Here is a 23121-nt window from a genome sequence, read left to right as displayed (position 1 = left end):
ACAACGCAAGCAGCCGTCCTCAGGTGAAGAACAGGTCATTCAGACGCTGTCTTTCCGACAGACCTGTTCTTCACCTGAGGACGGCTGCTTGCGTTGTGGCCGAAACGTCGTGAGAATTGTATTTTATTATGTTTTTTATTATTTCCCTTCTACGTGACTTTACCGAAAGAACCAATAAGATGAATCCCTGCAGTCACTCGAAGATGTTTTCTTGTTCGTGTTTATGTTTTTGTTTGTTGCGGCTGCACCCGATTCAAGAGCCGAACGGCTCACATGGCTATACCAAATAAATGAAAGTGAAACTGAAAACTGAAATAGGCTGATCAAATACAGCACACGTGACCCGAGCTGCGTTTAGCAGCCCAGTGCACGTGATTTAACACACGTTGCATGATACAGCTGCTATACACAACACTCATTACCCGTTAACATTACCCTATTATGATCTATGGGGGGCCAGTGCATTCGATAAAACTCCTTTTATCCGCGGCTCCACTATTGCAATTATTGGCGAATTATCCGTGATTCTTTGGTCTCCCTGCTCATTACGGCAGATAAGAGGGAGTTCTCCTGGAATAAAGTAATTCAAGCGACAGAGCCACGAGCAGAAGCAGAGGCACGCATCCGCCTGACGCTCATCCCTGCTGGAGGATGAAGGTCCAAGAGAGCGAGCGAGAGAGCGAGCACACCCCCCTCACCCCCCCCCTCTCTCGCACGTGCACACAACGCACCAGGTCACGGGGGGGTTTGATTTATTGCCTCGCCCGGACCTGGATCTGAACACAGTGCAGGGCATTGCCTCCTCCAAAAAGGTAACGCTAATTAAGCGATAGAGGGGTAATAATGGTTGACAGCGCTCACAAACACTTCATATCTGTGCCCCGTGGCCACCATCCATCATGCGCGGGGGTGGGGGGGGGGTGGCGCGGGGTGGGGGGGCAAGGGGGGGGGGGCTCTCGTGCCATGCCCCAAGAACTATTTCAGTCTCGGCCCTGAAGAGGGGCCCACGACATTGGAGTGGGTGGCGAGAAGCCGCGCGCGTGCGTGGCAGTCCCCGCCGCGTGGCACTCTCCACGACTCGGCCGTGTCGTGAAACGTTGGGGAAAGTCGACACGCTGGGGCGGGTTTTTTGTTTGGGGGGGGGGGGGGGTTCGACAAAGGTGCGCAGCGTTCAACCAGTGCGGGATTAGCCCAGTAGCAAAAGTAGCTACATGTGTAGTAGCTACTACATGTGTACTAGCTACTACATATGTACTACATATGTAGTAGCTACATATGTAGTAAAGGTGCGCAGCGTTCAACCAGTGTCGAATTAGCCCAGTAGCAAAAGTAGCTAAATGTGTAGTAGCTACTACATATGTACTACATATGTAGTAGCTACTACATATGTAGTAAAGGTGCGCAGCGTTCAACCAGTGTCGAATTATCCCAGTAGCAAAAGTAGCTAAATGTGTAGTAGCTACTACATGTGTAGTAGCTACTACATATGTACTACATATGTAGTAGCTACTACATATGTAGTAAAGGGTGCGCAGCGTTCAACCAGTGTCGAATTAGCCCAGTAGCAAAAGTAGCTAAATGTGTACTACATATGTAGTAGCTACATATGTAGTAGCTACTGCATGTGTAGTAGCTACGGGCCCCGCACGTTCAAGGGCCCCGCGCTAAAAGCTTTTAAGCTATCAATTCCGGTTCAGTGATTCTGCACTTGCTCTATTACTATAGTACTATACTGCCATATTATTTGGGTCTTTAGGTAAAGTCACGTAGATAGGTTGAAATTAAAGGCGACCGCCTGATGACAAACGCTTGTGTTGCGATCGAAACGTCGTAGTTGCATTATTATTTTATTATTATTATTTTGAACCTATCTACATCACTTTACCGAAAGACCCAAAGAATATGAATTCCTGCAGTCATGAAAGCTTTAAGTCAAGATTTACTATACCGCCTTCAACTTTTATGAACGACTGGGTGTTTAAGGTTAGCGATTTGTCGCATTATCTGGCTTTATAGCAAATGAAAAAATACAACTACTTTACTATGCAAGTAAAACGTTTGTGTTTTAATATTTACGTGTGTTGTTTTATTATTATTTAGGGCCCCTTCATAACATATGAACTTGATACAGCAATCGTGCTGTGACGGTTCCACCTGAAGACGGAAGCTCGTGTTGCCTCCGAAACGTCGTGATTTTTTATTTTACTTTAATTACTTTTATTTTTTACCTACGTGACTTTACCGAAAACACATAAGAGTATGAATTTCGATTTAAAGCTTTCGTGACTGCAGGGATTCATCTTCTTGGTTCTTTCGGTAAAGTCACGTAGAAGGGAAGTAATAAAATAATAAAAATAAAACATAATAAAACAATTCTCACGACGTTTCGGCCACAACGCAAGCAGCCATCCTCAGGCGAAGAATGAAACACCCCAAGCTTGGAGCGTATATTTAAGCTGGGTTAGAGGGGGGGGGAGGTGGGAAGAAGAGCGCCTAAACAAAATAATTTGCATATCAAGAGGAATTCAGCATATGGAAAATGCGTAGGAGGTGGGCGGGGGGGGTTCCAAATCAATACTATGCCCGTGCATTATGCAGGATTAGCAGCATCAAAGGGGGGGGGGGGAAGGGGGGGAGCATTAACAAAGGAAAGGAATGTTAATAGTATGTAGCTGTAGTTACTAAACAACCACGTAAAAAACTACATTATAAACTGCATGACAAACTAAAGTATAAACTACATAGCATCATCAGTAAACTTACTATACTCTACAATAAGCTGAGTTACTAACAGTAAGTAATACATGAAAAATTCTACGTTGTAAAAAATTATATAATATGCTTCCATCTAAACTTTATTCTCTTACATCACACGCGTCTATACCGTACTATATACTTCCATAGGCAAAACCAACATTAAATTACATACTGTATTGCTATAAACCACCCTATACCTTATACATTTTTAATATAACACTATGTATTATTCTACCCACCCTAATGTGTATCAAAATGGTTTATTACGTCCTTCCAGTGATTGCTAAGCCAGAATCCATCTTCTCGGTTAAAATTGTCTCTGTGTTTGTAAATGTGGATCGCCTCATGTACGAATCTCTCATGATAGCCAGATGGCTTGCAGAGAACCTCTGTCTTGGAGAAGTCAATGTCATGTGAGCCCACCGAGTTGTAACAGTGATCTGCCACGGCTGAGGTGTTTGTCCTACAGTGTTTCAGGTCAGCTTTATGTTCACGGATGCGGTCCGAGACATGTCGTTTGGTTTCCCCAATGTAACTGCTACCACAGAGGCAACTTAGTTTGTAGACACCAGGGTACTGTATGTCTGGAACCACATCTTTTACAGACGGTACCAGATCACGGATTTTATGTACTGTGTTGAATCGGACCTGGATCTTGTGTTTAATCAGGATTTTGGAGATCTTTTTTGTGACCCCAGCAATGTAGGGTAAGGTGATGGTCTTGAAAGGCTCCTCAACAGGATCCTTCTTGGTGGTTGGAGTGATGGCTTTGCGGATTGTGTAGTCGGAGTAACCATTAGCCTTAAGAGCTTGGCGTACGTGTTTGAGTTCACTGGAAATGTGTTCATGGTCGGAGATGCATTGGGCTCTATGATATAGAGTCTTGATGAGGGAATTCTTCTGGGATGGATGGTGGTGGGAATCCGGTTTTAGATAAGCATCCGTGTGGGTGGCTTTCCTGTAGACAGAGTGGCTCATTGAACCATCAGGTCTCCTTTTGATTAGGACATCCAAAAAGGGTAGCTTGCCATCATTTTCGACTTCCATGGTGAATCTGATGGCTGGGTGTATGGAATTGATATGGTCGAGAAATTGGTCTAGAGCAGGCCGGCCATGTGGCCAGATGACAAAAGTGTCGTCTACGTACCTCTTCCATAAGGTCGGGCGTAGAGTGGCAGTCTGGATGGCGTCCGTCTCAAATTTCTCCATGAAGATGTTGGCTACAACCGGAGATAAGGGGGAGCCCATTGGGGTGCCCTCAATTTGCTTGTAGAAGGTTCCATTCCAGGTGAAGTATGTATTGGTTAAGCAGTGTCTCACCAGGGGGGGTACCCCAGCATTCAGTCCTTGATGAACCAAGTCTTCAATGATTGCGATGGTGTCAGGCACAGGCACCTTGGTGAACAAGGAAACCACATCAAAACTGACAAGCAGGTCGTCTGGGGACAGGGCAATCCCCTTGATTGTTGATACCAGGTCAGTAGAGTTTAGTACTGCAGAGGTGGTTTTTCCAGTGAAAGGCCGTAGGATTTCGGACAAAAAACGAGCCAGTTTGTAAGTCGGGGAGTTGATAGTAGAGACAATGGGACGAAGAGGTGTATCTTCTTTATGTATCTTTGGCAAGCCGTACAATCTTGGTGGCCTGGCTGCAGAAGGTTTCAACGAGAACTGTTTGGTCTGATCAATTAATGCGGTTGAAGCAGAAATGATGTTGTTGGTTTTGGAGACGAGGCTGTTGGTGGGGTCTCTTTTTATTTTTGTATAGCTGCCATCGGTGAGTAGTTCTTGAATTTTGTTGTTGTATTCTATTTTGTCCATGATGACAGTGGCATTGCCTTTGTCGGCTGAGAGGATGACAATGTCATCCCTCTTTTTTAATTGAGCTAATTCAAAACGCTCATCTTTGCTGATGTTGCTAGCTGGCATCTTAGCGTTTTTGAGGGTTACAGAGATTTCCGATCTTGCTACGTCTGCAGCGATGTGACTCAAGCCCTTGAGAGCTACATCTACTCGAGCAATTATATCATTAACTGGTATGTGTCTAGGTGTGACTGCAAAGTTTAGTCCTTTAGCTAAAACGGATTTCAAACCTTCAGAAATAGGACTGTTACTGCGATTAATTACGACTTTGTTAACATCTAGCTTTTCAATGTGTGGGTCCGGTTTCTTGTTTGAGAGGCGGTTGAATTTGGAAATCAAGTTGTCCTTACATTTAGTCGACATAGCGGCAGCTGAAGAGGCAGTCATTTTTTCCACATGTTCCCAATCCGATGTGGACATTGTTGCACTCAAGGATAAGTGTGATTTGTAGAGTGTCTTGTCTAACTGATCTAGTTCGGTGCGCGTAAGTCTGATTTTCTCTGAGATAAGAGCTAAGCTAGTTCTAGACAGAATTCGTTTCGCATTAGAAGAAGTTACAGCAGCAGATGTTAGTGTAAATGCGTTCGGTATTACCTTAGAGTCGCGGCATCTCTTCAGAAAGGTGAGAGACTCGATTAGCTGAGCCTTCTTGTCCCGGAGCTTGTTGAAGGATCTCAAAGTTATGTGGAAACCCTCCCCGTAGAGGCGGTTAAATTTCGATTTAAAGCTTTCGTGACTGCAGGGATTCATCTTCTTGGTTCTTTCGGTAAAGTCACGTAGAAGGGAAGTAATAAAATAATAAAAATAAAACATAATAAAACAATTCTCACGACGTTTCGGCCACAACGCAAGCAGCCATCCTCAGGCGAAGAATGAAACACCCCAAGCTTGGAGCGTATATTTAAGCTGGGTTAGAGGGGGGGGAGGTGGGAAGAAGAGCGCCTAAACAAAATAATTTGCATATCAAGAGGAATTCAGCATATGGAAAATGCGTAGGAGGTGGGCGGGGGGGGTTCCAAATCAATACTATGCCCGTGCATTATGCAGGATTAGCAGCATCAAAGGGGGGGGGGGAAGGGGGGGGAGCATTAACAAAGGAAAGGAATGTTAATAGTATGTAGCTGTAGTTACTAAACAACCACGTAAAAAACTACAGTATAAACTGCATGACAAACTAAAGTATAAACTACATAGCATCATCAGTAAACTTACTATACTCTACAATAAGCTGAGTTACTAACAGTAAGTAATACATGAAAAATTCTACGTTGTAAAAAATTATATAATATGCTTCCATCTAAACTTTATTCTCTTACATCACACGCGTCTATACCGTACTATATACTTCCATAGGCAAAACCAACATTAAATTACATACTGTATTGCTATAAACCACCCTATACCTTATACATTTTTAATATAACACTATGTATTATTCTACCCACCCTAATGTGTATCAAAATGGTTTATTACGTCCTTCCAGTGATTGCTAAGCCAGAATCCATCTTCTCGGTTAAAATTGTCTCTGTGTTTGTAAATGTGGATCGCCTCATGTACGAATCTCTCATGATAGCCAGATGGCTTGCAGAGAACCTCTGTCTTGGAGAAGTCAATGTCATGTGAGCCCACCGAGTTGTAACAGTGATCTGCCACGGCTGAGGTGTTTGTCCTACAGTGTTTCAGGTCAGCTTTATGTTCACGGATGCGGTCCGAGACATGTCGTTTGGTTTCCCCAATGTAACTGCTACCACAGAGGCAACTTAGTTTGTAGACACCAGGGTACTGTATGTCTGGAACCACATCTTTTACAGACGGTACCAGATCACGGATTTTATGTACTGTGTTGAATCGGACCTGGATCTTGTGTTTAATCAGGATTTTGGAGATCTTTTTTGTGACCCCAGCAATGTAGGGTAAGGTGATGGTCTTGAAAGGCTCCTCAACAGGATCCTTCTTGGTGGTTGGAGTGATGGCTTTGCGGATTGTGTAGTCGGAGTAACCATTAGCCTTAACCGAGAAGATGGATTCTGGCTTAGCAATCACTGGAAGGACGTAATAAACCATTTTGATACACATTAGGGTGGGTAGAATAATACATAGTGTTATATTAAAAATGTATAAGGTATAGGGTGGTTTATAGCAATACAGTATGTAATTTAATGTTGGTTTTGCCTATGGAAGTATATAGTACGGTATAGACGCGTGTGATGTAAGAGAATAAAGTTTAGATGGAAGCATATTATATAATTTTTTACAACGTAGAATTTTTCATGTATTACTTACTGTTAGTAACTCAGCTTATTGTAGAGTATAGTAAGTTTACTGATGATGCTATGTAGTTTATACTTTAGTTTGTCATGCAGTTTATACTGTAGTTTTTTACGTGGTTGTTTAGTAACTACAGCTACATACTATTAACATTCCTTTCCTTTGTTAATGCTCCCCCCCTTCCCCCCCCCCCTTTGATGCTGCTAATCCTGCATAATGCACGGGCATAGTATTGATTTGGAACCCCCCCCGCCCACCTCCTACGCATTTTCCATATGCTGAATTCCTCTTGATATGCAAATTATTTTGTTTAGGCGCTCTTCTTCCCACCTCCCCCCCCTCTAACCCAGCTTAAATATACGCTCCAAGCTTGGGGTGTTTCATTCTTCGCCTGAGGATGGCTGCTTGCGTTGTGGCCGAAACGTCGTGAGAATTGTTTTATTATGTTTTATTTTTATTATTTTATTACTTCCCTTCTACGTGACTTTACCGAAAGAACCAAGAAGAAGAGTATGAATGTTTGCAGTCACGAAAGCTTCAAATCTAGAATTAATATGCTACACGAGCTTAATCCGGCACTGTGTTCAATGTGTGATGCGTGCGTATGGTTACGTTCTTTTGTTGTTGTTTCAATAACGAGGTGGGGCTTAGTGGAGTCAATTCAGTTCAACGTGGCACCGGGTAGGTGCGCAGCTGCTCTGCATTCGCAGCTATCGATGTACACAAGTCGACGAGTGTTTAAGGGACTCCTCCACTGAACACTTGGGAGTTTTGGAACATGGCAGGTGGGGTGGGTGGGTGGGTGTTTGAAAGGTAACTACCCCCCTTCTGGACAGGTCAGGCAAGCTATATGCCCATAGTTTTACGTGCACCTTTTAATGGGATATGGTCATGTACAGATACAATTATTTTTAATGATTAAAATGTATTCTTAGAAATCACAATCAACTACACTTTACAGTTTACTCAAATTATAAGCTAAATATCTAAGTGATCCATTTCGTCTGGTGCAGTGACCTACAGCTGAGTAGTACAAACAACAGGACGAACATGAGAAACAATACAAACAAATCGTGAGCCCCGTATCGTGACGATCAATTGAATCCCTGCGGGCGGTGAATCATTGCACGCTTGTCAGATGGCTCAGGAGATGAGAGGGCGGCTCGCAATCGGAAGCTTGCGAGTTCAAAACCTGGACTCAGCCCATGATCCCTGCCGGGTCGATAAAATAGGGGGTGGCTAGATGTTGACTACCTCGCCTGATATACAGGAGGACGTGGGTTAAATCCCGACCCTGACGCCTGTATACGTAGAGTTTGTATATTTTCCTTACAGTCGTGTAGATTTTTTCCGGATCGTCCAGTTTTTCCCTCCGCATTTAGAATCAACATGCGTTTAGAATATTTGCCTGATATAAATGTCCAAGTGATAAGCCACTTTGTTTAGCTATCATTTGAGGCCAGGTCGCTTCTGAAAAAGAGCTATATAGCACAGTGAGCTTTACTTGGTAACAAAAAAAATAGTCTACTTTTTTCGATGTTAGTACAACTTTGTGGGGAAGTCAACAATGGTTGCCCTATGGCTGGACCTGCTTATGTGAATGGAATGTTGAATTTTCACCACTGGCTCATTTGAGCAGGAAATCACTTTGACTTGATGTGGGCCCTCTGGCCACTCGGATCTCCAGCTTAAATATCATTCCCAGCCACGGACACACCTGATGTGGAGTCAGCAATAAGAGTTGTAGTTGCCTCGAAACATGTTATGATATCTGCTGTTCAAAACAACAACTTCCCAGTCATCATCAAGTCCACGTTTTTGTATAAAAAAAATGCACTCGCTTAAATAATGAACTAATTTAGTGGCGAGTGGCATCTGAACTGATACTGGTCCCTCCACTTTAACCAAAAGACATTGACCAGGGTGGTGAAGTATGGTCACACAACCCCCATGACCAACACGGCGTGAGGGAAGGCCTTCATCCATCAGCGGATTGACAAATGATTATACCTCTTTTAAAAACGGATTAATGGAATGGTCATTCAAAAAGCTAACAATATTCGGATACTTAACTTGTAAGTGGGTTTATTTAAAATTACGCAGCTGTGAACTTAAGTGAACGTGATAAGCGATGAAGTGGCTTTGCGAAATAATTATTTAAGTGAGCTCCACACTTAATTTGTTACCACAAAATTATCGCCTCCTTAAAACAGTCCAGATTTTTTCCTCTCAAATGACACATCGCTAGAATATCCAACATTTTACATTTCGCATTAAACTCTGGTTTGATTAAAATGCGACTGGCTCATATTAGTTAAAAGTAAACAAAATTCATCTCCCTTGAATCCATACAAAGCAGCACATAGGTGCACCACAAATAGCTCTTTTAAGACGTTATTTACAAACATTAGTATTCCCAAGACCATTGGATATGCGAGCACTCTAGAGGCATTGACTCTGCATTCAGAAGTGTAGCAAAATCCAATTTTCCACTCAATTGACTTTCAAACTTGTGGTGAAAAGCCCATTTGACCAAACGTGGCAAAATACAAATGAGGCTTTTGGCACACGCGAGAAAAAAAATCACCACCACTTTTAAAGTCGAGAGAGAGAGAGAGTGAGAAAAACTCTGTTTTTGGGAACGTATAAATAAATTGATGGACTTTTTTTTCTTAAACTGGCACCACTCATTTAACACGTTGAGCTCAATAAATTGCGTGTTGTTTTAAATCGACGATACATTTTCTCGTGACTTGCACCGAAATTCGCCCAACGTGGTGCATATAAACAGATGCACAGCGCAATCAGCATCCCAGAAATAATAATAGGGGTAATAATTTTTCTTTCTTAAAGGAACCCGAGCAGTGATTATCAGTCACTCGGTGTTTACATTGGGCCTGCCCAATGTTTAGCCTTCACTTTTAGCTGCACGAGGGCTCACGTGGGGCTGCGAGAGTGGACGCCACAAGTTACCATTCAGGAAACTGCTTCCCTGATGTTTTATTAAAAGCATTAACTTGAGACCAACTACAACCGAGCAAAAAAAAAAAACGGCGAGGCTTAAGAAAACATGTCTAAGATATAATGCACAGCTGGGTAAAATGAGTGCCTTTTCTTCATAACTTTTTTTTTGTGTGTGTCACTGCAGGGTGTCTGGTGTATTAATTGCATTGCCTCGTATCCAGCCGAGTATAACAGACCATGCAATTGTACCACTCGGCGAATAGTTTATTGCCCAAGAAATGGTATAACTCAGTTAGGAATTGTTGTGGTCCATAACAGCAGTTGCTTTATTTTTGTTGCTCACGTAAGTTTCCTGGGGTTGTTTATTCTCCCATTAAAGTAAGGGTTTTTTTGCAATTAAGAGTACATCAGTTTTTTTTACAATTCTTAAAATGATATTTTCAAGTGAGATATGTTCATTCAATCTAAACGATAAAAGTAGGTACGGAGCACACACACACACAAAATGACTCCATACGTCTAAAGTACCTTGCAAGAGTCCTGTGGAAACGGCTGTCCAATACCGCCACGTCAGTGGTTGACAGTGGCACGGGCAGCTCACTACCGTATTTGCACAGGCTTCTCAGAAATCGGTCCACTGCGAGAACACCTCTATGAAATGCCACCACAGGGGAAAACAGATTAGAATGGTGGTTTAGCAAAAGGCGAAGCAATTTGCTCCATTGCACGCGCAGTCCCAACGCTGTGTGGGGAACTCGCGCGGGCCCCGCTTGCTTCCTGCAGCAGCGAGGGAAGGCAAATTAAGTGTGGCCTGCAGAGGCTCAGCTGACGGATTTGTCCGTGACAGCCGCACGTCGCTCACGGCCGGCCGACCGAGCAATGAACTGACTCACTGGTCGACTAATTCAGCAACGAACCATACGACTGGCCGATTAACGAAATAACTGACCGAGCAAGAAACCAATTAAGTGACTGACCAACTGTCCAATTAAGTGACTGACCGATCGACCAATTTACCAACCAACTGACTAAATTTCGATTTAAAGCTTTCGTGACTGCAGGGATTCATCATCTTGGTTCTTTCGGTAAAGTCATTATTTTATTATTTCCCTTCTACGTGACTTTACCGAAAGAACCAAGATGATGAACCAACTGACTGTTTAAACGATCGACTGACTGACCGTCTGACTGACCACTCGGCCCGACCCACTGGCTGACTGATCAACCAACCGACCCGATCGACCGACCAATTAACCGACCAACTATCCGACGGACGAACAAATTAACAAACCAACGAACGCACCGACCGACCGACCGTCTGTCTGACTGACCAATCGCTTGACGCCCTCCTCAATGCGGGTGAACGCGAGGCGCAGGACCGCCCGCCCGACGGGGGAACCCTGCAGTCGGTCTGCGCTAACTCACGCCACTTCCACGTGGCTAATTTTTGTTCCACCTAATGAATTAACGGATTAATTGCCCCCAACGGCGCGAGCGCATTCTGACTCAGTCCCGGGCGCAGTGTTGGAGGCACTCAACACAGGATACAATTGTTGGCGTGAGTCAAAGAAATGGTTATTAGCCCTGTAAGGTTGTAATGTACACCGGTGCGTTACTGCAGACGAAGCTGTGTGGGGAACTATTTTGTAAATGTCAAAGTTTCTTTTTTTTCCAATATATATAAAAGCTAAGGTTTTTAAAAAAAATTGTGTTCCCTTCAATTAATAATTAAACAAATTACCATCCAGTAAAAACTACAGTTTCATTAAGTCAAGGTCTCCCTCACAGTGATTTGCCAGTAAGTTGGTGTATTTTAGTTTTCAATTAAAAGTCCAAGAAGTAAACATGTTCTGCCCGTGCGTACAATACTCTATTTATTTAAAAAGCAATTATTGAATTTATTTTTTTAAATACTTCTGAAAATTGTCGCATTTGTTCAACACCGTGTGGTCTTTATTTAAACAGAGGTGGGAACGGATTGTGGAATGAAAGGCTTTTTTACTAATTTCACACGTCTTGCACAAATACATTCCAATTATTATTTTCTAACAACTGTTTCTCTGTTTGTCTTAGTCCATATTTCTCCGAATTAAAATTCTAAGGGTCCATTCTGTTATGTAAAATAAGTGTTTCATATCGCATAAGATAGCTTTCTGTAATATTTACAGTTCATAACTGAAAGGAGAAGGAAAGAATAAGAACATTAATTTAAGTTCTTTATCAGAATTAAACATTAAGCCAACAAATGATATGTCAAACATTTTCATACTCATAACACTGTTGAAATATTGCGTGATATACATGGTTTTTTTTATTATAATTTTAATGGCAGGGGCTATGGTCACGCAGCAGTTTCCTCACTACGCTATGGATCTGGCAACCTGAGTTCAATTCTAAACTAAACTATTTGAACTTTTTTTATTTTATTTTACCAGCTATGGCCCACTGAGCTGTATAGCTCTTTTTCAGAAGCGACCTGGCCTCAAATGATATGCCAACGAAGTGGCTAATCACGTGGAAATGTACAGCAGCCAAACACTCGAAACGCGTGTTGATTCTAATTTTGGAGAGGAAAACCGGAGGACCCAGATAAAAATCCACGTATACAGCAGGCGTCAGGGTCGAGATTGAACCCACGAACTCCTGGATAACAGGCGAGGTAGATAACATCTCGCCTGTTAGCCACGGCTAACATCAGTCTTGAGGTGGCACAGTGGTAGCATTTGTGCCTCACAAAAAGAATCCATGGGTTTCAATCCCAACTCGGGCTTCTTCCTGTGTGCAGTTTGTATGTTCTCCCTTGTTTCACACGGGTTTCCTCCAGGTGCTCTGGTCTTCTCCCATCAGATAAAAAAAACAATGTAACCGGTATTGGTCAAACATCCCAATGGTGAACATTTTACCTGCATATCACTCAATTTAGGTTACACACAGCAAGACCTTTCTGAAAAAGAGTTGAGCCTCAGTGGGGATTTCCTGGGTAAAACAAGCTGAATAATAATAATAGCTGTGCTCGAAATCTGAACCACATTTGAATGTTATGCGCCCTGCTTTTGGTAACCCATACTGACCAGCACGGTGAAGTATGGTCAAAAACCTCCACCACCATACCGAGACGATGTGGGGAGGCCTTCACAAAGGGAAATAATTTATTACATCGTTTGAAAAGTATTTGGCAAATGATTAATTAATGTGAAATTTAAAAAAATCCATATCAGCAAAGCACGAATTGCAGTGAATTTTAAATCAGGAGCATATAACGTTACAATGATGTCAGTGATACGTTTCCCAAAAGGCTTCCACTATGACATCACAAACTTTCGTGTGAGGGCAATATAACTCAGAGAAAATGTAACACGGTACTTTAACGTTGTGCGATGTATTCAACATATTGTTTAATATATATATACAGCCGTAACATTAAAACTGCGCTTATTGCTGGTCAGGATAAATCCTCACGCTACATCGACAATGTAGCGAACCATCGTTCCTCTTGTTTTTGTACAGCGCAATTCTGGCATTGAATCGGTCAATGTCATTGTGAATACGGCGCAAGAGAAGAAGACGGAAAAAGTCCTCTTAACGTGCACACTTATCCATATTCCATTACGCAGTGATTAACTTTAAAGCCGGTTTCAGTAGCGGCAATCAGTACCTACGGCATGAGCAGGACAGCTGCTTTTAGTTGTGCGAAGGGGCCTTTTTTGTGTGTGTGTGTGTGCCATGATTGGGAGTTAATTCTACTCCACAACAACAGTTACCCCGACGTAGCGCACACTGGCAAGGGGACGAAACCACTTAACGTATCAGCTTTGATAGCTCTGGACAATTTATGGCAATTACTGCAATTTTCTCGTGCGTCGTTCTGTCTTTGACTGAAATAAACCGGAGCCCAGCGCCGGAAATCTTTAACATATGTTGATTGCTACTGGAAATCAATCACTGACGGGGCCAAACTTAAATGCGTCCAATACAGTACACACAACTACAATAAACACACGCTGTAATGAATTTTGTTTCCATTTAAACAAAGTGGGTTATTTTAAGGCAATTGCGCGTAAAAAAAAACTCCTAATGATTGCCGTTTAAGGATTCGCAAACACAGATCGCCTCTGGAAAAAAAATAATCCCAAGCCATTCACGAATGGAGTGCGCGCGGCAGCTTGTCAGCAGGATAAATGTTATTGTCTGGATTTTTTCATATTTCACTCCTTTCTGACAAAAATAAACAAATGAGAACTTCAGCGTGTAAGTTTATTTGTAATATTTTTTTTTTGGACGGAGGGGGGGGGGGATATGCCGGTAGATACTACACGAATAAAAAAAATAAACGAGCCTATTTTTTTTTCCCTTGCGCGGTGCCGCAACGTGACATTTTACACCATTTCATTACGGCGAGTTTTAACCATTTTTTTTGTTGTTGCCGTAAAGAATGGCTAAAGCAACAGAGCTCTCATCCAGCCGTGATTATGATGTTGAACTTGGACCAATTTCCACGCGTGTGCGCTCTCTCTCTCCCCCTCTCCTCTTTCTCGTCTCCGCCACCCTCGCTGCTTAGCGCGACGCATCAACGGGGACGCAGCGAGAAGGGGTCCCTCTCCTACCGCGCGCGCGTACGCGAGATAGATTTTTGTGTGCGTGTGTGTGTGTGTGTTGAAGCAGGCAATAGGGCACTGTGAGAGGCCTCTGAGGGCTTTAGTGAATTTCTTTTTTTTTTTAAACATCCTGCAATTATTACACCAAAGGTGGCAGCCCAGTGACTGCTTGAGCTGACCCTTGCATGTTTCACTAAACAGACGGTTGAAACTCTATCCTCTGGTTACAGCATCGAGGCTGTTTTTATTCCGTGACAAGTTTCAGCACTTGTTATTTTGGCGTCAGAGGAATTAATGGCATCAAGAGGAATTGCAGTTGCTTTTTTTCCCCTCCCTTCTCCTCCTCCTTCTCGCCTTTTTAATGCACGCCTAATATACAGCTCTCGAAGAGGGTCCCCGCTGGACGTAAATTTGAGCATTTTAAGTGCCGTGCGTTTCCCCTGCCAGGTTCCTGCAGTCTGCTTGAGGTTGTGCCAGTTAACGGGCCGTCTCTTTCCTCCGTTGTGCGATTTCTCACCATTGTTTTCATAGCGCGGCAAATCACGCTATTGTTGCCGACCGCCGCCGCAGATTGCGTCTGTGTTTTATTCCGTGGCCATGAACACATGAATAAAGTACCGTGCAGCTCGTACCGCACTAAACAGGATCTATTATTATGGTTTCATTTAAATGCCCGCATGATGGAGAGCAGAAACAGTGTAATGCAATATTCTTTTCTTTTTTTCACGCGCACATTCAAACGTGTGAATTATTTGTCGTAGAAAAAAAACCCAATAATAATCTACATTTGTGCACTTTAATGGGACTCAGTCTTGTCTTCATCTTCCCTGTTCCCTTCAGGCACACATGAGGCACCGGGGGAGGGGGGGGGTGTGTACGGCAATCTCCAGGGAGTCCAGGCCCGGCCCAGGTCACCCCGGTCTCCTGCCGTGGCTGACTTAACTAATCACGCTGGCAATGACTGTTTAGACACCTCCGGCCTGAACTTAAAAATAAAAAATCGCCCTTCCCAGCACCAAACCTACACGACCCACCCCTCCGCACGCTCCACGCAGCCCCAGTGACTCTCGCTCGCTCGCTCACTAACGCAAGTCGCGCACGGTCACCCGTTCCGTTCCCACCGATCCCACACATCCCTCCCGCCCGCCCGCCCGTCCGCGCGCCGCTCACCACCCTTCAACCCAAACGCCCGAGCGGTAACCCACACTGTAAACTAGCCGCGGTGGTCCGCCGCCAAAAGTTACGTGGATCCCCGCCGCCCGCAGACGAGCTCCAAATTCGGGGAGGGGGTGGTGGTGGTGGGCGGGGGGGGGAGGGCTCGCGCTGTTTTCGTTTGCGCCCCATCCATCACCGGTGTCGGTCTATCCATAAGCGAGACGACTTGCAGAGCCGCGGGGCTGGGGAGGGGAGTCCTGCTCGCGAGCGTGCCAAGCTCTGCGCCGTCTCGGTCAAGCCCCCATCCCGCGAGCCATCTCCTCCGCGGCTCACAGCCCCATGCTGCTGCTGCTGCTGGAGCCGAGCAAAGCCCCCTTTCATTTGCTTTTGGTTTGCGATCATTTATCCGGGACATGCGGGGCACGCGTAAAACACTTCGACCTGCGCCCAATACGAGGTGCAGACAAACGTTTTAATGCGCGGTTATATTTCGGCCGCCCGCATGCAACTTTGGTAGAAGTGCCCACGTTTGCTAACTTACTGGATTTCATCTCAATTAGGGGTCCACTAAAATGGAGCAATGTCATTGATGGGTGCCCCAAGCTGCTGATTGATAGTGCAGGCGTAGCGAGCTGGGGAAATTGGTCAGTTAAGTGAAACCTTTGTTGGTTGAGTTTAGATTTTTAATAGCGGATCACCCGCATACATTTTTTTAATTCACACAAAAAAACTTTGTTACCTTGACGCGGGTGCCAGACAAGCGTGGAATCTATGCCAAATGTGAGTTGGGTCTTTATAGGAGTTAAGTGTGGAGAGTTTTCCGCATGGCAAGTGGTCTGAATAGCCACGGGGGGTAGAGCGATTACACCAGAGGTTTCCACGCGTGCAAAAGCCTAAATATCGCGTTGGAAACAGGCATCGCATTTCAACAGCGTCGGTATTTTCATTCGATCCCGTCAAATCGTAGCCCATTAATAATATTTTTACTGCACAAATGTAGAGTACATCGTGGCTCACTGCTGCTCAGTGGGACCGTGGCACGATTTGCTGTCATTACCATCGTTTTCCAATGAGAGATGGATGCGCTGTGCTGCCATAATGAAATTAAAAATCCCTTCACTGTTGCGCACGTCTCTGTGACTCTGCTGCACTGAAGCTCTCGCGTGTGTTTTCGGTTTGCACCCCGTGTTCTGTTCGGCGTGATGACCAACGTTGAAATCCATGTTGCTGGGAGCTTCTTCAATTCCCGAAGAGAGCTAAACAATATCTCTTGTTTACTCCCCACAAAACATTAATCACCTAGTCTAAAGTCTATTTTTTAGGATGGCCCTACATTGAGATCATTGTACACGAGTAAAAGACTTGAAGAGCAACCAGAGCATTGTCTGATCATGTGACGGAACCCACATTTTTTAAAAAATAATTTTACCAATTCCCTCCACTACATCCAACAGCTCGTAACATAGAAATCGCTCAGGCTGTCTAACTCAACGTGCATTTTGATAACGTGAGACACAGCGGTCCCTGTCGTGGTGGAGCTGACCAGGGGGGTAGGGTGAGGGGTTACCACGTGGGAGTCAGAGTGGGAGGAGGAGGTTGCAATCGCCCCAACTCCTCTTATTCAAACAAACAAGAACCGAGTGAGATAAAGCCTTTGAGCTCTGCCTAATGCCGAGTTGACCAAACCTCTGTGTCAGGGTGGCTGGAGCACATCCTTCACGTCAGTTATTCCTTTTTAAAAAACGTTCCTACTCCCACACCGAATTTAGGATAATTGCCCTTCAATTACTCAAATTGAAGCAACAATGTATTTTGAGGAGTTGTGGCGCAGTGGTTTATGAGCTGCGCTATGAACCTGGGTGAGCCGAGTTTCATTCCCATCCATCAGCGGAAAGTTGTGTTTGAGATACAGCTGCAGGATAGGAGCTCTACGCATCCCAATTGCAACGTACTGTCATTGTGTCCGACAATGTAATCACAGCTAGCTAAGATGGTATTTGGGGACACATTTGCCCCTCTTGTTAATGATGGAGGTACATAATCAACGTTTTTGGGTTAGATCGCGTTATTTATAAATGTGTCGTAACCCTCCACCACCCGACACGGCCAATCAGCAAAAAAGTGTCACGTTGACAAAAGACAAATAGTTCACTACTTTAGCCCACCGGTGTGTTGAAGCGTGAAACCACAACATTTACAAATGTAGTGACCCAGTTGTCTTTTGTCAACGTGACACTTTTTTGCTGATTGGCCGTGTCGGGTGGTGGAGGGTTACGACACATTTAAAATAACGCGATCTAACCCAAAAACGTTGATTATGAATAATATTGGTCGCGAAAGCCGACGTGTTAAAATGATGGAGGTGTCCAAAGCAGAGGCGCAGTTGTTACCACACCGCGCCATGAGCCTGGGTGCCTGAGTTTTATTCCAGGCCAGTGGCTAAACATCAGTGGTGGGTGAGTGATATCTGAACCGGTCCGAGGTCTCCCACCCATTTCACCAACTCGCCTTACCAGCGTGGTGACGTATGGTAAAAAGCAATTCCCATGGCGTGGGGTGACTCTCGGCCATTAGTGGACTAACAAACTAGTGATAACTATTGTGAAATTAGTGATGGAGACATTTGGAGCATTTTTGCCATTCTATCTCCCGAACATGAAGAGGATCCAAAAAAAATTCGCTCTCGTGAGTTGTTGAGATCTTGTTGCTGTGGTTGTAACCAGCAAAGTAGAATTTAGAAATTTAATCGATTACTCTACCGACTATCAGTACAGTCACTCGATGAATCGCATAATGCTAAAATACTTTGGGGAGGGGGAGGGGAAGAGGGCCTCACGTGTTCCCACGTGTGGTTCGGTGATGTTATTAACATCATCAGCCGTGTGACACTGGGCATTGCTGGAAGGGGGCGGGGGGGAGGTCCTGCCTTCAGCAGGTAAAATGTTGGGGGGGGGAGGGGGACACACCATTTTTAAAGGGGCCAGGGTAATCGACCACAGCAAAAAAAGTCATTCATAGTTGTTTACCCGATTATAAACTCAATCGACCACTTGTCTCAGCTTGAGTAAAACGTACATTATTCATCCCGTCTGACCAGATGCCACAGTCGCCGAGTGCCTCGCGAAGGGGTTAGAGACACAACACTATCCATGACGCTGAACGCGAACTCGATCTAATGCAAGACCAGCGTGAAACGAAAAACATTTCAAAATTACCGTTTAAATTGGCCTCGAAAAAAAGAACCCAACAAGACTTAATTGTGGCTTTTAAGCAACGTGAGTAATGACTGAATTAACTTTTATTGCCCGCGAGAATGTAAACATTGCGTCTGGACCGTACGAATATATTTCGTTTGTTTGATTGAAAGAAAAATAGAACCCGGTTATACATTCCCATCAAATAAAGAGGTTATTGTCGGCGCAATTAAGCGTACGGGGCAATGCGGCATCTCAGAGAGACAGAGAGCTCCACGGCATTTTCGTCTTTTTTGTATCTTGGGTAATCGTAAACCGTGCCACGGCCCCCGCGCAGCGATGAAATATACTGAGGGGGAAGGTGATTTACAGCTGTGGCTGTGCATTCATCATTGTCTCCGGCATCACATGGATTTTAACTGACGTTTTAAGTGTGTGTTTTCTCTTCGGCTCTGCTGGCCGAATGGTGCAGTCGTGGTCAGAGAGGTTTGTGGGGGGTGTGGGTGTAGGGATGGCGGGGGTGGGTGATGGTCTGAGGATGTGAGCTATTATGTATAATTTATTGATAGAGTTTTAATTTCAGCAGAAGCCTCTGCAGCCGCGCGTAATCACGACCTGAAACGGGACACCGACAACCGCTTGCCCCCCCCCCCAAAAAAAAAACTGCGACACGGGCCGACACGCTGAATGACACGCGGGGTAACTGCGGTTCCCCAACCTCTCTTTTGTTTCGCTCCCTTCCCGCGGCCGCTATTCCGCGGGTACTTGCTGAACAACGCTTCGCGAACAGTAAAACAAAGTAATCGGTGACGTTTCAGGCAATTAACCTGTTTTTTTCCATTAGCGGTGAGATACAAAAATAAGGGCCATTGCTCAAATGCGTCGCCTGTTGTTATATTTGGGAGGTTTTCTTCTTAATGTTAGAGTCACAATGTTATTGACGAATCCGTCAGGAGGTTTTTTTGCGATCGTGCACCACTGCCCAATATGTGTCAAACAATAAAATAAAAAAATTCACAGGAAATGTACTGTAGCTGTGTTACTTTGTTAATACGAGGTTTTAAAATAAATACGTAAAAATCACCAGGTTAAAGAAAGGCCACCTGCACACGCACCACTTACGCGCGGGGTTTGCACTGCGCGTAAATATTCCACGCGTCGAATGTTGGGTGCGCAAAAAAAACGAACAGGCCAGGAATCTTTGGGTTGGAAACGTCTGGGTGTGTAAATTACATATTATATATACACACACAGCGCTCACTGTATGAAATACATTTTGGAAAAGTGTATCAATTTCAGTAGATAAATATACACACGTAGACATGAATCTACACCTACAGAGAGAATTGATTTCTTTTTATACTCTTGGAGGGAAAGGTTATTTTTTTTACAAAAAAATATTTTGAGCATTAGATTCGCTTGTGAATTTCAAGTTTAGTGCCAAACCTTCCAACGGTTCTCTATCTCTCTCCGACCGTTGATTATAAAATAGCCTCACCACAACCCTTCACTCACAACTGCCGACAATCACACTCTTGGAATTTAGTTTAAATCGCTTGAAAGTAGTCGGACTGATGAAATAAATAAAATAAGGGCCGCGTTGGCAGTTGTGCGAAACGACAGATCCATACATATTCCAGGAGACTTATCATCGGCACTGGCCTTGTATTAGAACAAAAAATATAGGAATTATGAATGTCACATCTATCAGGGGAAAGCATCAATGAGTCTCAGGAGACCTTTTTTTTAAGTCCTACCTTGGGACGTTATGGTCAATGTGCACTTAAGGAACGAGTGTTTTTGCGCGTTGGAGGAAACCGGGATGATAACAATTCACCTCTCTCCCCGGAGTCGACGAGTCGTCCGAACTTGGGATAGCGATTACGATGACTACATACAGAACTGGACGTGATTTTCTTCGTAGTGGTTTAATATAGCGGCCTCTAGTGGATGGTGACTGTCACTTGAACGCATTACAAACAACGAAAAAACGCACTCATAAAAAACGATCGATTATCACTCGAACGATTCAATGATGATTTCGATTTTTTAAAACAGAAATCCATCGATTAATCGATGACGCACTATCGTCACGCAGACAAGACAAAGACCCTGATGGCGCGGGTGATGTTAGCGAGCAGCTATGAAGGTCGCCACGGGGGGGATAGGTGGCCAACACCACACCCGACCACATTTATCTCCCTCGTTCAGATGTTTATACACCGCTCCATTTAACGTTGAGTCAATCTACAAAGATCCCCCGTGTAGCCTTTAACAGACTGTTGGGGCAAGTGCTGTTCGCGATCACCTACGAAGGCCGGCACGGCACACGAGGGGGTGGGTGGGTGGCCAACACCACGCCCGGCCGCCTTTATCTCTCCAGTGGTGATGTTTTTTTTTTTACACACCGCCCAGGTACTCATTTGAGGCTGAGTCAACCTAGGGGTAGGAGGCCCATGACCGGTTCAGACATTCATCACTGCTGTTTGGCCGTGAGCAGCGTAGCGCAAACCGCTGATGCAAAGCGGGCCGTGGCGAGGTTGGTCGTGGGCTCGGCCGTCCGTTACCTCCCAAAGGTGGCGAGTGTTGCGGACCGCTCCCGCACGCAGCCTCTCCACGGGCACCCGCGCTCCGTCGTAGGGACCCAGCCAGGTGCCCGCGGGCAGCCGCTGGGCAGCGCAGAGGCCGAGCCCGGCGCCGGGCAGGCCGCTGCTGCACAGGCAGAGCTCGCGGGGCAGCGAGGCGCGCACGGACGCCGGCGGCTCGGGGCGCAGGGACGACGCGGCCGATGCCGGCGGTGCGCTGGTGCCGACCAAGCGACGGAGCGAGTGGAGGGGGCCGTGCATGGGGCACTCGCCGCTGCGGTTGTCGGCGCACATGTCGCAACCTGTGCGTGGTGGGGCAAAGGTGAGGGTGTGGATTAAGAGGAGTGGGGATGATGGCGAGCAGTGGGGGGGGGGGGGTAGGGGAGCGGTAGTGTAGTGGTTAGCGTGCTGCGCGACAAACTCGAGTTCGATTCCCGCTCACGGACAACAAGCACCAGTGACTATTATCCTGAGCTGGTCCCTGGGTCTCCTCCCCCCTAGGTCGACTCTGCCTCGAGTGAGTACCTTGGAAACATCGTGACTTAGAAAGACAAAGGCGGCCGGGCGTGGTGCTTGCCGCCACCACCCCCTCGTGTGCCGTTCCGGCCTTCACAGATGCTGCTCGCTAACAGCACTTGCCCCCTACAGCCTGTCTGAGGCTATACGGGGGGGGCGGTCTGTGACATTGGGGAGAGGAGTGATGAGCGAACAGTGGTCAACATTTCCATCCCCCAACTTCCACTGCTGTACCGCCATCGTCACCATCATCACCATCTCCACAGTCACCATCACAGCCGCCACCACCATCACCATCATCATCCCCGACTGCCCTGGGGCGGTGACACGGCAAGAGTTTGCAAGAGGATTCGTGGTTCGAATCTCCAGGCCTCCCTGGTCATAACTGCGAGTGCTAATTACCATCACGATATCCGCCGTCTGCTTCACAGTGGACCTGTCCAGGACTGAGCTCAGGAAAATGTTTCGCCGCTGCGAGGCTACGCTGTGACGTTCATCCAGCAGTGGATTGACAAAGGGCTCCAACGTTAACAATGTAAACGCGGTCTACCCAAGGGAGCAAGTCAGCTGCTACTCGCCACCACCGGCGTTAGCCGCAGATGAGAATCGACCTCAGGTCACCATGTTCATAGCGCAGCGCGCTAACTGCTGCGCCACCGCTCAATTTGATCTCAAACGTAAGTCTGCTTTAAACATATTTTTTGTTGTTAATAGGCTTATCGCTTTTACTTGTAAGGGAGTTTAATTCGGACATAATGTAATGCATTACCGCGCGCTACGAGGAAGGGCCGTTCCCCAAAACATCGCCAGTTACATATTCAGGCCAGGCGGGTTGTCGACGAGCGTGCGTCGAGATTGTTTCCTTGTTGCACATTGCTCATTCGTGAATCACGTTTGTTAACGCGCACGACGTGAACTTTAAAAGGGCATTCGGAGAGGGCCGCCTCTGGCCTCCACACACGTGTCAGGCTCGGTGCCCCGACAGCCGCGTGTTTACATTTCGCGCTGCCAGCCCCAGCCCGAAGACATTCCCTGTCTCCCTGCCATGCATTGCACACACGCACACGCACGCACACACACACACACGCACGCACACACACACACACACGCACGCACACACACACACGCACGCACACGCGCGCACACACACGCACACACGCACACACACGCACGCACACACGCGCACACACACGCACGCACGCGCACACACACACGCGCGCACACACA

At 45.6% G+C, this 23121-nt stretch overlaps 1 protein-coding gene across 1 annotated transcript in view; it reads right to left on the bottom strand.

Moving 5' to 3' along the window:
• PRDM6 (PR/SET domain 6) overlaps window positions 1–23121 on the bottom strand; it is a 63685-nt gene that overhangs the window by 17179 nt on the left and 23385 nt on the right. Inside the window, exon 3 of the mRNA XM_078600336.1 lies at window positions 21361–21680. Within this exon, the coding sequence (XP_078456462.1) occupies window positions 21361–21680 (320 nt within the window). The remainder of the gene's footprint in view (window positions 1–21360; window positions 21681–23121) is intronic.

This window comes from Lampetra planeri, chromosome 13 (genome assembly GCF_965212315.1).
Source record: "Lampetra planeri chromosome 13, kcLamPlan1.2.h2, whole genome shotgun sequence".
Classification (NCBI taxonomy): domain Eukaryota; kingdom Metazoa; phylum Chordata; class Hyperoartia; order Petromyzontiformes; family Petromyzontidae; genus Lampetra; species Lampetra planeri.
This window is presented reverse-complemented; position numbering and strand designations above follow the sequence as displayed.